Here is a 17,202-nt window from a genome sequence, read left to right on the forward strand (position 1 = left end):
ATTCACAGCCTCTACATTTCACCCGTACCCTATATGTGTCATTTTTTATGAACTGGACATCCTTTCCCTCCATAATGGCTTGGATTCTAACAGCCAACCTAAAAATAACAACTGATGAAAACCTCTGGCCTACCTTAAATCTTGGATTTCTCATTTCAGTTTTCTCATTAAAAACTGAAAATTTAGGCTTCTTATTCCTCTTAGGACCATCTTCATTTTCGGATTCACTCTCACTCTTCAAATCTGTAGAACAATCTATTTCATATTCTGACTGCATATCCTCCACATTAACCATGTCAGGCTCATCACAAACATTTACTTCATCAACAGCTTCTCTTTTCCTACTTGCTCTCTTTTTTCTTGTGTCTTTGCTGGTAGAATGTCCAACTTCAGGAGCTCCTTTATGTACACCAAACTGTTGTCCAATCTTCAAGGCTTCATCAAATAAAACATCCTTCTCAACTTGCCCCGTATAATCTGGATCATCGAATTTGTCATCAGCCTGCACATCATTATCAGCCTGCACATCAGTCTCATTAGCCTGCATATCATTATCAGTTGCCATTTGTGATTCTTCCCCTGCATTATCTCCCTTGTTGTCCTTCTCTTGTTGCAAATTAGGACTTTTGGAATCAAAATTCTCATGACTGTTTGCAGCAACTTCATTACTGTTGTCATCAGCCACATTTTTCCTTCTGTTGTTCACATCGTTGAAGTCAACTTCTTCCAGTATTGCTATGTCACTGTCCATTTCATATGTTTCTTTCTCTTTTGTAGCCTGCTTGGTAGAAGTGTTGTGGCCTTCAGGCATGTCTCCATCATCTATTTTTTGAGTTTGAAGCCTCACTGGATTATCATCAGTTTCAACTCGTAGATAAACCTCTGCCACTCTATTGGATAGCAATGTGTTTACAAGTAGATCACAATCCCAATCACACATGCAAAAATATAGTCCAGTCTCAAGTGGCATACCAGGAATCCTACCATACCACCCAAAACGAGCATCTTTCGGGTATCCTAGTCTTACTGCACATTCATCAAGCACCTGTAGTGACCATTTTTCAGCATTACAGTTGTCTATATAGTCTACCCTTCCCCCCACGTATTCTTTGCTGGGAGAACTTCTGATGGTGTATCGCCAAAGAAAATGGATCGGGCCAAATGTCATTTGAACCACACTCTGGTTAAATAAAAAAAAATCATTAATAATTAACCCATTAATTATTTACAAAATTTTTAGCATTTGGGACCACAATGTCTTCAACAGAAGGAACATTAGGGTTCCCACAATACTCACTTTTTAGTAAATTATGCAGACCCACTAACAGTACCATCGAAAATATATAATGCCTTGGACATGCATTCCACAACCATCCAAAACCTTAACTTTTCAACAATCCCTACGGCTTTAAAACGTTTTTCTACTGCTACCCCAAATTCTTACCCAAATTTCGATTCTTAAATTCAATTAAAGTACACAAAAAGCTGTAAAATATTTTTCTCATACCAGTACTTGTCTTCTCTTTTGCTTTTTGTTGTTTCGCTGCGGATCCGGACACTTTTTCTCTCACATTGACTCGCTTCCTTCCAATTCTTGCAATCTTCAGTGTTTTTCAGCAACAATCATTCGAATTTTTACATACTTTGGTTTTTCCCCTCCTCTCTATTTTTTCGTCCAAGACAGAGGAAAGAAATGACCACTATCTGGGTTTTTCCCTCCTTTGCAATTTTTTTCCTTTGTTTGTCCTTAATTTACGACCCAAATTTACGTTTATGTCCTTGTCATTTTCAGTAACAATATTCCCCCACCTTCATTAACGGAGAGTGTTTGCCACGCTCTTTGACCACCAACGATATTCAGGATTTTGTCAACAATTTTCCTTAACTGGAAGCAAATTAAAAGTTTAGGAATTTAAGTGTCCCACTTTGAAGTTTAGGGACTTAAGTGGGTTATCGTCCAAAGTTTGAGGGGACAAAGTGGAATTAACCCCAAAAAAAATTGTCGGATCTAAGCCGAAGGCAGGAAGTACGTGTTCAAACTTGTACTCCCAACGGCTCGGAGACAAAAAGATCAAAACAATCCTTTTTGTTTTGACTTCCTCAAAACCTTAACTGCCCTGCATTTTTTACACTTTGAAGTTTGACCACCTCCCTTTCACTTTCAGTCAGTCTCCCTCTCTGCCTTAAACTTCCCCATTTCCCACAATTTGACACACATACGTAACAGTGCTCACCCAAATTTCTAGCCGTTAGAACTCAGAACTCTCCTTTTATCGGTGTCCTTCCTCCCTTCATAAATGTGAAGCATTTTCCCGTTTCTTGCAGCCATTTTTTTTCTCACTATGGCTAATCGCCCAGCTGCCCCAACAAGCGTTTCGAGATCTACGGATACCATAATTGACATTGCAAGTATAAAGATGCAGTCTTGTTCTGATTCTTCTGAAAATCGGGAAGGGACTGACAAGAACACAATCCCAATTTTGGGTTCTTCCTGTTCACTGAAAAGAAAGAGGCCCCCCAAGATTGAGATCCCAAACGTCTTGCGCGAAATTTTTGTCGGTAAAGAGCTTAGTCTCAGAGAATGTGCCCCCCAAGAAAATGCCGTGTGCTCTGGTGGTTATGGTGTTGGTGTTTATTCTCTCAAAGGCAAGAAAAAGTTCATGGAAGATGCCCACAAGATTGTTACTTGCTCATTTAACAAAAAGGTATCTAGCCTTGAAGGGTGGTTTGACTGTTGCTTCTCATTTCTTGTTTTGGTTATGTCTGTCAAAAAAATGGACTTTTTATTTATTTAATTCTTTGGGATAAATCGTAACTTGTAAGTTCTTGAATTTCTTGGAGTAATGTAGGGATTTTTTGGGGTATATGATGGACATGGGGGTAGTAAGGCTGCAGAGTTTGTAGCAGAGCATTTGCACTCAAATATATATGAAATGTTGAAGAATTCTTCCGGAAATGCACCAAAGGAAGAAGATATTAAAGCAGGTTATTTGAAAACTGATGAGGATTTCTTGAAGCAGGTAATGTAAAAACTTGGCAAGTTGGTCTTTTATCATTTTTAGTTTATATGTTGTTTGTTCGTTGAGGAAAAAGTCGACGAGTTTTTAAGGTAATACTAAAATACTGGTGTAACCTCCCCACGGTTCTAGGTTTCTCATATTCTAATTTTCTTCTTTTGACTACCAACCTTTATGGTACATGATAGCTGCCTTTATGGTCCATGATAGCTGCCTTGACTAAGAGTGGAAATTAGTGACCAAAGTGAATCTGGATGGTCTTACAGATTACAAGCATGAAGCATCCACTGCGCGTTTGGGCATTTAACCTCGTTCAAGACTAACTTGCTCATTGACATAGGATTTTGGTTACATAGATCAGTACCAGTTAGAAATCAGATATGGCAGAATCTGGGGTTCTGAGGGCTGCCTTAAAAGAATCATCTGATTATTTTGTCTAGAGATAGAACGGCCTGAAATTTTAACGGTGCATTTGATTAAGCAGTCAGATTATGTTCAAAATGGGTTAAAACTACGTAGTGCTTTTCTATTTATACAGAGGATCAAGACTCAGATCAATAAGAGAATCTCTTTTTTATGATGTTGGATGAAGTTGCAGCAATTCAGTTGGAAAGATTAAAGAAGCCTTACTTTTCCTTATTTCTCTTTAATTCTGCTGATTTTGTCCGTATATTGTTGCCTTGGCATCGATGTAACTTTATGAGTGGCATAACATAAGCATCCTACCGGGGAAGGAGGAAAGGAAATAATGCTTGAGAGCGAAAAGGAAGATAAACGTTTTCTATTTTCAAGGAGTTTTATGGTAGTATATTGGTAGCATAACTGTAAACAATTAATTTAATCTTGTAATTGAAGAGCTTATTACCTCTTTTTTTACAAGTTAAGGTGTAAAGTATGACTTGATGAGCCAAACAGTAAAGCACGGATCTGCACTCATTTGTCAAATGAGTATCTAAATGTGGTTGTTTGCATGGCCCTATACAAAATATACACATGCATTTTGTTTTACATCCACATGCAAAGTATATCTATTAATAATGGAGGAATGATGTCAACTTTTTGCAAACTAACCAACTACTTGAAGGTTCATGAATGACTGACTTGCCTCTATACATTGTTGGTAGCACAGGTGATTCTGCTTTACTAGTTTATTCAAAATGAAACTATAATGAAATGGCCTAGAACAGAGATTTGCATATTTTTTTAAGTAAACATCAATAGGATGTTTCAGTTTCCCAGAACAAGGTTCTCATTTTTTCAGCTAGACTATTACAGGGCTTAGGTAGTGGAGTCTGTTGCGTTACTGCCTTGATTGAAGACAAGGATATTGTCATTTCAAATTTGGGAGATTGTAGAGCAGTATTATGTAGAGGAGGAGCAGCTGAAGCCCTCACAAAAGACCATAAGGCAGGACTGGAGGATGAACGTAGAAGAATAGAAGATAAGGTACTTATGAAAGCATTCTTGGGCTTTTGTTAACATTAAGCAGATGAAGGGCTTAGTGATGAGCTAAACTTCTTTTAACTTGCCATGCAGGGGGGTTTTGTACAACATCATCGAGGAGCTTGGAGAGTTCATGGGATACTTGCTGTTTCTAGAAGCATTGGAGATGCACATTTGAAGGATTGGGTACCAGCTGAACCAGACACAAAGATCATATCTTTAACCAAGGATATGGAATATCTTGTTTTAGCATCTGATGGACTTTGGGAGGAGGTAATTAAGTATATTTAGTTATAAAATCTTGTTTGGAAAATCCAGTGTTAGGAGATGAGAATGTCAGGGAAAGAGCTACTGATGCTCACGTCCACTAGATGCCATTATCCTTTCCATTTAGGATTCTAAACGGTGAGTGCAATTATAAAGGCAGCAAGTAGTGGATTCCTCACATGCCTAGGTAGTTTGCTGCATTCGCCCATAAAAATATCACCTTACCTTTTATTTTTTTTGGTTCCTCTTTCTAATAGTGGGTGGAAGGGGGTTGTATTATAGATCATGAACATTCTTCCTATTATTGTTCACATTTAATTTGGATAGTCTTTGGATTGATGGAGCCTCAGTTGCTGTGTGTACTAGACATCACTTACATTGTTACCCAAATGAATTATCTCGAGTAGGTTGGCAATCAGGAAGCTGCAGATATTGTGGCACGATCATGTTCGCGTGAAGAGAAAGCTATTTCAAAGGAGAGTACTGATGAGTATGGCAGGATAAACTTGAGTCCTTCTCCAAAGTTGCGCAGAGTGTCTCTCAAGTCAAAAAGGACTGGTCAGTTCCCCAGCTCCAAGAGAACAGTAGAAAACTGGAATACAAGTGAAGCTAACTTCAGTAGTGAAAATGATAGCCCTCGATCCAAGGCTCAGCGAATTTCACTATCAAGCCAAGCGAATATGAAAAGTACACATCCAAGTCATGAAAATAGTATCTTTGGAACCAAGCCTGCTTGTAGTAGACTGGTGGCAGCATGCAAGGAACTTGTTAACTTAGCTGTAAAGAGGGGTAGTTTGGATGACATTACTGTGATGGTAATCGATTTAAATAGTTTTAGAAACTAAAGTAATTTTGGCTGTCCTTGATGTTTGAATAAGTATGTCAACATTGTACATGTTCAGCTTTAGAGTCTGACCAATCATGCAGGTTATGGCTGAAATGAGACAGCGCCTACATTTTTTTCCCAGTATGAACCATGGTTCTCATCTTTGTCTGGTGCTGGTGCTTATGCTGATGCTGAGCCCATTGCCATTGACATCCATAACTAATTTATGAACACTGTTTCATTAAGCTAAGCATTGAGGTTTACATAGAATCATGCATAGAAACCGAATTAGCAGATTTGGACATTGGTATTGTTCGTAAACCATGTAATTCTAGTCGATCCAAATTGCTGGCAAAGCCACATTATTTAAGTTTACTCGTGAATAAGTTTAGCCGCCATTCGTTTTCAAGCTGGAATCACTGCTCAGGGCCTCACTATTTAAGGCCCTGCTATATATTTGGGTAGCCTTAGTAGAAGAATTAAACCAAAGAAACAAGAGAGAAAGAAATGCACTTGCAGCAAAGCTCCAAATTTCCAAGCAAATTGATATCGTGATCAATCAATTTTTGTTGAAATCCAGAACTGACATGATTGAGCAACGCATTGTTCTTTTCAAAAACCCAACAATTAGGAACAAGAGAAAGAACGTGACAGAATCCAAAGATTTATGGTTCCATCCTGTGGCATGCCAAACTCAATGAAACGGTAGGGTCTGAAAAGGAACCGTTGGCAATCTGATCAAAGATCCACTTGTTCGCTGCCTCAGTAAAGTGAACGCCATCCCAATTAATCCTAAGCGATGGATCTTTGCAAGATTTTGCTATTACAATCTCTGTGCCATTGACAATTTTCTTACTTCCACATTTAATGAATCTGTTGTAGTTAAATTTCCCGCCATGACCACAGCAAGCAAGAAATGGATTCTGAAATCCTGCCAATATTCCATTCGAAAGTATACATTCGCATCAAAAGAAAACCAAAAAAGAGGAACACCGCTGATATCAAGTAGCAAAATAACAGGAATTAATTCCATTACAAATAAGAAATGGAGTGCATAACTTGTTGATGCTGCAATTTAAACAGCAACTTCAAACAACTGACTCCCCACATTGATTATTGTTACTGATATTAACAAGTTACCTAGCTTCCTTGCTTGACTGATGAGGGAATACTTCACTGAGTAAATGTCGACATAAGTAATTGCAGCTAATGGAAGGGCCTTTCTGAGTTGAACAATAGCTTCCTTCAACCGAAGATTGAAGTATTGAGCGACCTCATTGTATGGACTAGCACATCCATACTTATCAATCTGAGCTGCTGTGACTGGAAAACGGTCCATAACATAAGGTAAACAACCTACCGGTCCGGTGTTGTGAATCCAAAATGATCATACACATTCTGTCGTGTCGAGCACGGTAATAAAACTTTCAGAGATGATAATTCGAGTTAAACTGCAATCACTAGCTAGTAATAGTAGCAAATTTGTGGATTATGTTCCTTACTTCGATAACCTTGGACAACTGACCCAACACATCGGGAACATATGCCTTCACTTGTTCAGTAGACATGTTAAGTTTGTAACCAGCAGTATCTGGCCGATATCAAAGGTGTACAGCGCACGAGGAAAATCGTTCTCCTCTGGCAGCAAGAGCTCAAATACCCCACCTATATATGCAAGAAAATGAGCTTATCAAATCTCGTATGCTAATTAGGCTTATCATCTGAGCAAATGCAAGAATTTACCTACCTTGTTTACGTACTATTTGAGACCTTGCGTGAAAATCTGAATACTGAGTGAATTGCACACCCAGTGAAATGGGGCTATATCCACTCTGGAAAATGGTAGTGTTTTGTGGTCTGATTGTTGATCCAGCTGTTGCAAAATTAGCTCCGTGGCTGAAGTTGGAACCAACCGAATCAAGATAGGCGCTAAGGTAACGCAATCCCAAGCTCTCAGCTGACAACCAAAATACAGCAGCTTGTAACCACAACTGAAGTGACAAAACATCTCAAAAATGCATCGTCGTTAACTTCAATGTGGTATGCGATCACGAACGAAAAAAGACTGATTAACTCAAGGTCTCAAAGAAATTAAATTAAAAAAAAAAGCTCAAGTGTGGAGTTGGGATTTGACTGTAAATGATTATAACAATCAATATTTTACAGGATTGAATATCATAACAAAAATGCAAGGTTGTTAAACTATTACATTATTTATTATTATATGCACCTTAACTCTCCCTGTTCAGTCAATCATGTGACACAAGTAAACAAACAAAAGAATACATGTAGGTATCAGCTGATGATAATATACCGCACAGAAGAAGACAAATGCATGCTAAGTAGTAGAATTGTAGATGGCAATTCAAATGGTGAATCTTTGAATAAGAGATCAAATTTAAAATTTGTAGAACAGCTTTGGACTTGTGTTTGTAGTGTTACCTATGAAGTCAATGACGAGGCGGCCATCAGAAAACCGACCGGCCGGAGAGTGAAAATACGTTTCTCCATTGGGGGGAGAGGCTTGCCCGAAGGCTGCTGAGAGGCCACCGGTATCGGAGTTTGAGTCCCCAGAGTTGAATATGGCCGGAAAGTTGCACTCGGTTAAAGTTGGAGCTGATGAGCAAACTGGACCAAGCAGTAATATCACCAGTAGTAAAAGGATAAGAAGATCATAGGATAAAAACCTCAGGTTGTGAGAATCCATCAGCACCAGCAAAAGCTACACGGACGAATACACTCGATGAGCAATGCTGTCGAAAGTACTACAGTTGATGACACGATATTTTACTAATACCAATAGAAGGTTGAAAGGGAAGAGGTAAACAAATCAATGTTTGAATTTAAAATTTGTGATTTTCGTACGTCTACCATTTCTTTTACTAAAATGGTCATTCAATTAAGAAAAGCGTAGATTTGTCGTCACATGACTAATGAAAATGTACATTTATTGTCACTTAACGAATCTAAGCTTGTAAACATTTTTTTTTTTTTGGTCAAAAGAATCATATTTTTATTATTAATTGAGTGACCATTTTGAGTAAAAAATAAAATAAAAGAGTTTAGTGATCAAAATATGCTAGTATTTGAAAATTCCATTTGCACAATTTTCTCAATTCTTGTTTTTGTGATTGATATCACAAGAACTTGCTAGTATTTATTTTAATGATCCTCATGGTGGATTTGGGGCTTGAAAACAGAAATTATGGATCCAAAAGTTAAGCCCATATGTCCGATGAATAACTAATAATAAACCAGCTAGGGATCGGCACTAGTGTATACTAACTTCTTAGGGCTGTATATTAAAAAATTTCAAATGAATAACTAATAACTTATATATTACCTCCTTGATCGCGTATGCATAAACACAACATCATCCTCAATTACTCCTCATGTGGAATTGGGACAAGTAGAGTTGAGATTGGGTGCATTTGTTATATTTCTGTCAAATGAAGTTGAGATCGTACTTTTACATAATTGCTTCCTCTTTGTAATATGATGATGTTTTAAGTTTGATTGCATTCAAATTTGGCTTGCCTGCGCTACAAATTCAAACTGGCTCGGGTTGAATTTTTATCAAGCCACGTTCAAACGGCACTTGAGTAGTAATTTGATCCACTTATCAAGCCATCATTAATACCTGAGTGCTTAAATCATTCATAAATTGATAGCAGAAAGAAAAAAAAAATGGAGGGTTGGAGCGTTTGTAAGCAAGTACCATCTGCTCCTCTTTTTATCCATTTCTCAGTAGCCCAAGAATTTTTGGAGTCTCTAACGCCTATGACAAGCCATTGTCAAAGGAATGACAGGGTCCGAGTACGAACCATCCACAATTCTATCGAAAACCCACTTATTAGCGGCCTGAGTATAGTGCACCCCGTCCCAATTGATCATCACCGATGGATCTTTACATGATCTTGCTATCATAATCTCTTTGCCCTTTACCTTAATTTTGCTTCCGCAACCGAAATGCGCATTGAAGTTGTATTTTCCCCCATGTCCGCAACAGGCTCTTAAAGGGTGCTCAAAACCTGCAACAATTGAATAAAATCATGCAAACATTTCTTGCCCTGAAAAAGTCAGTATATCAATGTCACAAGTATTTCGGTTGTGGGCTGGTAGTGTAATACACGTACGTACCATGCTTCCTGGCGTGGCTGATGAGATCATATTTCAAGGTATAGATGTCTACATATGTCAATGCAGCTTTTGGGAGCTCCTTCCTTAGCTGGAAAACAGCTTCCTTTAATTTCCAGTTGAAATATTGAGCCACATCGTTGAAAGGAGTTGCACATCCTGTTTCGTCAACTTGTGCGGCGGTGATTAGGAGACGGTCCATGACGTATGGTAGACAACCAACCGGACCAGTATTGTGAATCCAGAATGATCTGCCTCCTTGATCATATATTCCCTGCATAAAACAGCAGCAAAATCATGTATTTCGCAGTTCAAGCATTCATATTGATTTTGGAGGGCTTATCAAGAAATCACACGTGAATTCACCTTTATAATGGTTTTGAACTGATCTAGTAGTTCTGGAACATATGCTCTCACTTCATCAGTCGTCATGTTGAGGAAGTATCCCGAAGTTAAATCGTTTTGACCAATGTCAAATGTATACAAGGCTCGCGAGAAATCTTCTGCCTCCGGCATTAATCCCCCAAAAACACCCCCTGCAAAAATATTATGGTGTCTGATGTATGTAATAAACAGACAGACAAAAGTAGTGGTGAAGTGCAACGCATTGTATTTTAGCGTTTACCTTGGCTACGAATAATCTGAGACCTGCGATGAAAGTCATTGAATTGATAAAACTGTACGTTTAAGGAGATGGGGCTGAAACCACTCTGCTGTAGAGTTGTATTCTGGGGTCTAATTGTGGATCCAGCAGTTGCAAAATTGGCCCCATGAGTGAAGTTTGAACCCAATGCATCAAGGAAAGCGCTGAGATAAGGCAATCCTAAGCTCTCAGCTGAAAAATCAAAACAATTAATCAAAGTCATCAGTTCAGTAGTGAGTTGAGTATAATTTTACGCATTGGATTTGCATGGATAATCATATAATGGAACTTGCTACGTTAACTAACATGCCTGCTTCAGCAACTAAAATGATAGCAATCCTCCAATTTAGAAAAAGACAATAATAGGAAAAGTCTAAAAGAAAGGAAGAAGATGATCTATCCTAATCTGTTACAGTTGTGGACCCAAACTGGTGGGGGGGGGGGGGGGGGATAGGCTGATGATGATGATGCCCAGTTTGACAGATTTTTGAAACAAAGTGGATTTCGTTTCAGATAATGTAATCCCCAAGAAAGAATACAAGAAATTTCACCCTCCCTTCTTCCATCACTAGCCACCAGCACCCAATTCTTCTTCACCACACAATCATTAAAGGGTAAGACCAAAATTCAAAAGGAAAAAGAGCAGCAGAAAAACGATACTAACTAGTACAAGATTTTCTACTAGTGTTGGGAAAATTTGGAAATTAAATTAGAGTAGTAAATTTCATATGAAACTCTGAGTCTGATGTAAGAAAATGATACTTGTAGTAAAAGTGCATCAGAATGTATAGGAGCATGGAAGGTAGATGGTACATGGGCCTGTCTGTCGTCTTAATTAAGGCTAGTTAATGTTCGACAATCTTCAATTCACTAACAATCACCTGTGCAGATGAATTACTCCGTACCAGTAATTAATTGCGAAAATTCTTTGCATTTGTTATACTCCATGCATGGCCGTATTTAATTGCCTGAAAGGTACTTAACCACGAAACATTTCGATTTGTTTAATTAATTTGTTGAACGTCTTCTATGGAGTATTGTATAACAACATTTCTCATATATACATTTCTTCAAGCTCAACAACTATATATAGATATATATATATATAGATTTGCGTATACTGTATAGGATTGGAACTAATTAACAAGTAACAAAGCAGCTCGACATCCCACGTGACGAATAATATATATATACTGGGAAAGTAGTAATTAAGGAGGAGCAATGTATTGTTACCTATAAAATCAATAATTAGACGGCCATCACAGTATCGTCCAGCGGGGCCATGGAAGAAGGACTCCCCGTGGGGTGGCCCCGCCTGCCCAAATGCTGCAGATAATCCGCCGGTGTCGGAATTCGAGTCGCCGAAGTTAAATATAGCCGGAAATTCACAAGGCGTCTTGCTTCTCGCTGACACTGAAAGTAGATTCACTAAAAGTAACAACAATGCGGCAAGAAAAATTTTTCTCTGGCTATCAGGCGTCATAGGAGATTTTCCGGTCAAGATCTCGGAATATTTCTAGTGAAAAGTAATGGTAAAGGCCGGAGAAGCGGGAGAGGTTTTGTTGAAGGACGTTCAAAGACAGATAGACACCTTTAGCAAAGTCGGCGTTTATGGCTTTTTATATTACATTCTTATGTCATGAAAGAGACAGGTATTTTAACCCACATTATCCACAAGATTTTCTTACCCAAAACTATGGCTATTCAAATAGTAACTTTTACCCTGTCCTACATTAACTAATTACTATTACAAGAGGTTCCAAATTGTATATGTAAAAGTTGAATACCTTTTCATAAAAAAGAAAAGGTAATAGAAGCAATTGGATTAACTTAAATTACGTCGCATCAAAGTAGAACTAATCCATGTCTCTATATGCCATTTTCAATTGGAGTTTGTACTACCAGAGAACATGAATGAGTGACTACTTATTTGGAAGAAGGAGCTCCGAGGAAAGCAGCTTGCGGACAAAGGGAATATCGGTATCGGAGTTTCGTGTCCAAAAATTGAATGGAGCGTATGCATATATGTTACTGTTTTAGTTCAATTTGACGAACAACCTGAACTAAGCAGCAAGCTCACTAAGATAGTACGTGTTAGGATGAGAAGATTATTAGATGGATGTAAACCTCAACTTAATGAAAATCCATGCACTGGCTAGCAAGATAACACATAACTACTGCCTATTAGCTCGAACTTGGAAGCTTTAATTTCATAGAAAGATGCATACATTTGCGAACAAAAAATGAAAAGACTTGTAGTCGCCAGTAGATACAAGAATCTTCATCTTCTTCTGAGGGTAGAGAGGTTGATTAAATCGACGTATTTGGAGGCGACGTTTATATGTTTCGAAAACTCATATTTTCTAATTATTTGGATCAATCGTTTCCCGTGTGATGTATAATACCTTCTCGCATATATGCAGCTATACGTATTTTAACAGTAAATCTCTGTGAAATTACATATGCTTTTCTCTTACCCTTATCAATATTCGGAGTATATTTGGCTAAAAGATTATTTTAAAAAAATTATTTCAAATGATAATTTTTTTTGTAACATAACATACGCAAAATTGATAACCACTGAGCCAAATCTCAATAGTCATCAAAAAGAGATTAAATTTCTCTTTAAACTGTAAGTTGGAGGTTCGAACCTCACAGCAGTGAAAAAAATTGAAAGAATGTGTTAGAAAAAAATTAAAAGAAGGTCTAGTTCAATATTTGGTAACCAATCAGTTTTCATCAGTCTTCAAATGTTATCAGATAGCTATTGATCTCAACCCTCAACAACGGACTCCATGGCCCAATGGATAAGGCGCTGGTCTACGGAACCAGAGATTCTGGGTTCGATCCCCAGTGGAGTCGTTTTCAACAATCTATACGGTTATGATTTTCTGCTTTTTCCTTGTTTTTGTTTTCACTCCAGCAATTAAAATTGAAAACTGCAAGCCTTATCCGCCCTTTTCTCAAGCATAACGTTCCATTTCTGAAAGTGTGTTAGCATCTTTTTCATTTTTTTTTTTGGGTCTTTTTGTGTTAGTTTGATATGATGATCTTCATTCTTCCAAAGGATTAAGCAATCTCTGAGACATTTTTCTTCTAAAATAGCAAGCATGGTGAGACGGAAAAATGATTGAAACCATTCGTGTTTATAACCAATAGCCAGCACTTTTGTCCACAAACAGCTTCCGCTCTGACAAGTGAGAGCTGAAACAATCTACTATGGTGGTGGAGAAAGTCTCTGACATGCTTCGGCTATAGAAACTTTAGGTTCAGAAAATGAGCCATCCAGAATTTTGCTGGCGACCCATTTATTTGCAGCTTCTGTATAATGTATGCCATCCCAGCTAATATATGTCGAGGGATCATTGCAAGAATCCCCATGAACTTCAGTTCCATTCACCATCTCTTTGTACCCACAGTCAACAATTCCAATCTTCCCACAGCAACTCTGTAGAGGAAGAGGAAAACCTGTATTTGATACAGAATTTCAGAATTGTACAAGCAAAGAAGAGATGAAAATGTTTATATAGCTAGGAAACATGATTAATTATAGCTGAGAGTGCTTTTCATCCATGCTGGCTAACAAAGTTTTGGTAAATCTCTTGTTTGAAAGACATCAAGAGATAGATGGCAACATTAACAAGACTTACCATACTTCTTTGCGTTGCTGATTAATGAATATTTAGCTGAGTAGATGTCAACATATATGATACTTGCATCTTGAAGTTGGTCTCGCAGTCTGGATACCCTAGCCCTAAGCTCATTGTTAAACTGTTGAGCCACCTGATTGTAAGATATTATGCAACCATTTTGGTCCGTGTTGCCAGGTTTTGGTGGATGTGGGATAACAAAGAATGGCAAACATCCAATTGGACCTGTATTATGGATCCAAAATGCCCTTGCTCCATTCCTGTAAAGATTCTGGTAGCAAAATAAAGGTGGATGACTGAAAAAGAATGACAGGTTACATTGAAAAGAAATTTCAGGCGTGGGGACTGATCTCTATCTGACAACAAACATTACATCGAAGAAATATGAGTGATCTGGACGAAGCTATGCACCAGTAAATACAAGTTCACGCTCATACATTTATTTTAGAGCAAGTGCTAAACTAATGGAGCAGTACGACACAAACTTACATTAAGAAGCAACTGAAATATAAAACTGCTGACAGATTCATAGAGAGCTTATTGTTTCCAAACGTTTAAATCAAACAACTAAGCAGCAGAACAAACATAAAAGAATGCCTTCCTCACAGTAGGCGTAACTTGTGAAATTCCATAAATGAACATGATGCCAAAATATGTTTTAGAAACAGAATCAAACATGTTATATTGCAGAGTCTAATTTTCAACATGTGATAGCTGCATCCGAAGAATTTTCAGTTTTTAGGAGAACTATTACCTCTATACTCCACGAAAACTGATCAATTATTCCGGAAATAAATGCCTGCACTTGTTTGTCTTTCATTGTTGTTAAGGCAAAGTGCAAGTCATTTTGTCCAATATCAACCGTGTAAATGGCTCTTGAGAAATCCTCCGGATTAGGTAGAGTGTTTATCATGCTTGAGGTCTTGGCTAAAAGAGATTTAGCAGTATATGAGCCACAAGGAGTCAAATCACTTTCTATACGAGATTGAACATATAAGCTTTTCTTCCTTCATTATCCTCTACCGTGCCACCCTCCCCCTTAACCCCACCCACGGTTTTAGACAGTAAATTTGCAGCAAACACAAATTGTACGGTTACTGATGGTTGCTCACATTGGTTATATAACTCCCTGGTGCGGGCTGTAAATTGTTCAAACTGTGAAAGCTGTACGCTGATTGAAAGAGGATTGAAGCCTGCCCCATATAACTGGGCATCAGTAAGATGAATGGTTGTCCCACTTGCAGCATAATTTGCTCCATGTCGGAAATTTGCTCCAATGGAATCTAGATATGCACTCAGATATGGCATTTCCAGCTCCTCAGCTGCAGATGTTAGGGGTCCAGCACAGTCAAAGCAAACTAAACAAGAAAACGTAATTCAACAGAGAAGGCAGAGATTGGCCAGCTAGTTATGTTCACACTATAAGAAGCATTCCACCTGCTTCTTCTAGGATCACAACTGATACAATTAACACGGTGAACATCTGAAGGGAGTCTGTAAGGACGTCCAAGTCATCTTAATCAAGTCATAGAATTGGTACTAAGAACAGAAATTCCAAACAGATGACTGATTGATCTTCCTAGACTCTGATCAAGAGAAATGTTAATTTGGAACTTGGAAGTCAAAAAGCTGAGAATTAAAGCCCGAGAGACCCAGGCATTAGCCCAATTAGTAGGCTGTAGATACATTATCTTAGCAGGAAATGCGCCTAAGATATAGGATACTTCTATTTCCTTCTGGCGCATTTAGAATCAAGCGTTCAAAAGTTTGAAAAGCTTTAGGAACAACTTTACCCATGTTTTCTCTGGTGTAGTTATTCAGTGCTTCAGAACAGAAATTAGCATCAATAAACTCGGGGAAACAGATTTTTGGCCGAGAAACTGAGCAAAAACAGTCCATAATACGGAATGAGATTTGCAGGTATACTTGTGAAGGACATGAGCTGAATGCGACAATTATTAGATATTGATGGAACACCATTTATGTACAGCGAGATGGAAGTAGAATACTGAATATCAATAGACAGGAAATAGTTTGGAAGTTACCCAAAAAGTCAACGATGAGCCGGCCATCGCAGTACCTGCCAGAAGGTCTACCGAAGAAGGTGATTCCATTCGGGAAAGGAACTCGGCCAAATGCAGCTGATACAGCGCCCGTATCTGAATTTGAATCTCCAAAATTAAAAATTGCTGGGAAATGGCAATCTTTTGACTGTTTAAGATCCAATCTAGTCTCTCTTGAAAAAAATGTGAGTGCAGCAACTACAATGAATCCAACGCCCACCAGTGCCGCGCTCTTCCTCTGCAGCCTCCATGGTAACCCCAACCTACTCAATCCCACTCTCACCCACTCCATATATGTTCAACCTACAAGCATCAAATTCTGGTTGCAAATTACCCCAAGCTACAAGGCAATACGTTCCCCGGGCCCTTTTTTAAGTTTTATTCTTTTCAAACGGCCATAGTACTAATCTGCTACGGGCAGGAGTACGAGGTACCAAATTCTGATCGGAGGTTATACAAGCATTGAGGTTGAGATTCAAGTTCTATTTCTGTTTTTGTATGGGGCTTTTATCTAATAATGATGATGATGATGATGATGATGATGTCTTGCCATGTTAAATAGGGCATGTTAAAATGAAATCCTGAATTGTAAATAGGAGGGAGGTCTTATCCCACTTATCAAAAAGAAAACCACATTAAATCAAATCTTGTGCATCACTTTCATCTTTCATGCTTTGAATTGATCCGTGATGAGTTGTATTTTGTTGTTCATTGCTTCGACTTCTGAATCCGTCCTTTCTCGGGGCAAGGGACTGAAAGTGAAAGGGCATATCTGAACGAAGAAGCACTTTTCTGACCAGCGTTCATTTCTGATTAACCCAAAAACAACACAGGATTACCCTGCCTCTGCTTTCGCTTCCTCCATTTCTCTCGTATCCCGAACTAGGCCCCGCACATTTGATTTTTATCTGGCGCACAGCTCTCGTCTTTTTATTCATCCAAATTTTAACCACCCTGCAGAGTCCGAGTCCCAGGTCTGTTGCTCTGTGCGTCCTTTTATTCATTCATTCAAAATTTAACCGCGCAAGTCTGTAACTGTACTTCTTTTTTGCATACAATACAATGGAAGACCGAGCCTAAGACGTTCACCTCATGCTGCTTTTCAGCACATTTACATCGCCGGGAGGGCGTGGCGCTGGAGATCCATCTTCAAAAG

At 38.4% G+C, this 17,202-nt stretch overlaps 3 protein-coding genes, 1 non-coding gene and 1 pseudogene across 4 annotated transcripts; 2 read left to right on the plus strand and 3 right to left on the minus strand.

Moving 5' to 3' along the window:
* The first annotated feature begins 2,184 nt into the window (after positions 1-2,184).
* On the plus strand, positions 2,185-5,803 carry LOC113717981 (probable protein phosphatase 2C 14). The gene is made up of 5 exons (XM_027242858.2): positions 2,185-2,705; positions 2,850-3,020; positions 4,293-4,463; positions 4,554-4,733; positions 5,135-5,803. The coding sequence occupies exons 1-5, from the start codon at positions 2,343-2,345 to the stop codon at positions 5,570-5,572; spliced, it is 1,323 nt and encodes a 440-aa protein (XP_027098659.1). The 5' UTR covers positions 2,185-2,342; the 3' UTR covers positions 5,573-5,803.
* A 212-nt stretch (positions 5,804-6,015) lies between these two features.
* LOC113717822 (GDSL esterase/lipase At3g26430-like) lies at positions 6,016-8,366 on the minus strand (annotated as a pseudogene).
* An 820-nt stretch (positions 8,367-9,186) lies between these two features.
* LOC113717823 (GDSL esterase/lipase At3g26430) lies at positions 9,187-11,917 on the minus strand. The gene is made up of 5 exons (XM_027242637.2): positions 11,567-11,917; positions 10,316-10,525; positions 10,057-10,226; positions 9,694-9,964; positions 9,187-9,584 (listed from the first exon to the last, which is right to left on the minus strand). The coding sequence occupies exons 1-5, from the start codon at positions 11,814-11,816 to the stop codon at positions 9,325-9,327; spliced, it is 1,161 nt and encodes a 386-aa protein (XP_027098438.1). The 5' UTR covers positions 11,817-11,917; the 3' UTR covers positions 9,187-9,324.
* A 1,205-nt stretch (positions 11,918-13,122) lies between these two features.
* On the plus strand, positions 13,123-13,195 carry TRNAR-ACG (transfer RNA arginine (anticodon ACG)). The gene has a single exon. It is a non-coding gene; the product is annotated as a tRNA-Arg (tRNA).
* Positions 13,196-13,447: 252 nt separating this feature from the next.
* On the minus strand, positions 13,448-17,135 carry LOC113718948 (GDSL esterase/lipase At3g26430). Its single transcript, XM_027243883.2, has 5 exons — positions 16,029-17,135; positions 15,096-15,305; positions 14,738-14,910; positions 13,984-14,254; positions 13,448-13,801 (listed from the first exon to the last, which is right to left on the minus strand). The coding sequence occupies exons 1-5, from the start codon at positions 16,336-16,338 to the stop codon at positions 13,551-13,553; spliced, it is 1,215 nt and encodes a 404-aa protein (XP_027099684.1). The 5' UTR covers positions 16,339-17,135; the 3' UTR covers positions 13,448-13,550.
* Between the last annotated feature and the right edge of the window lie 67 nt (positions 17,136-17,202).

The sequence above is a fragment of the Coffea arabica genome, chromosome 11e, assembly GCF_036785885.1.
Source record: "Coffea arabica cultivar ET-39 chromosome 11e, Coffea Arabica ET-39 HiFi, whole genome shotgun sequence".
Taxonomy (NCBI): Eukaryota; Viridiplantae; Streptophyta; class Magnoliopsida; order Gentianales; family Rubiaceae; genus Coffea; species Coffea arabica.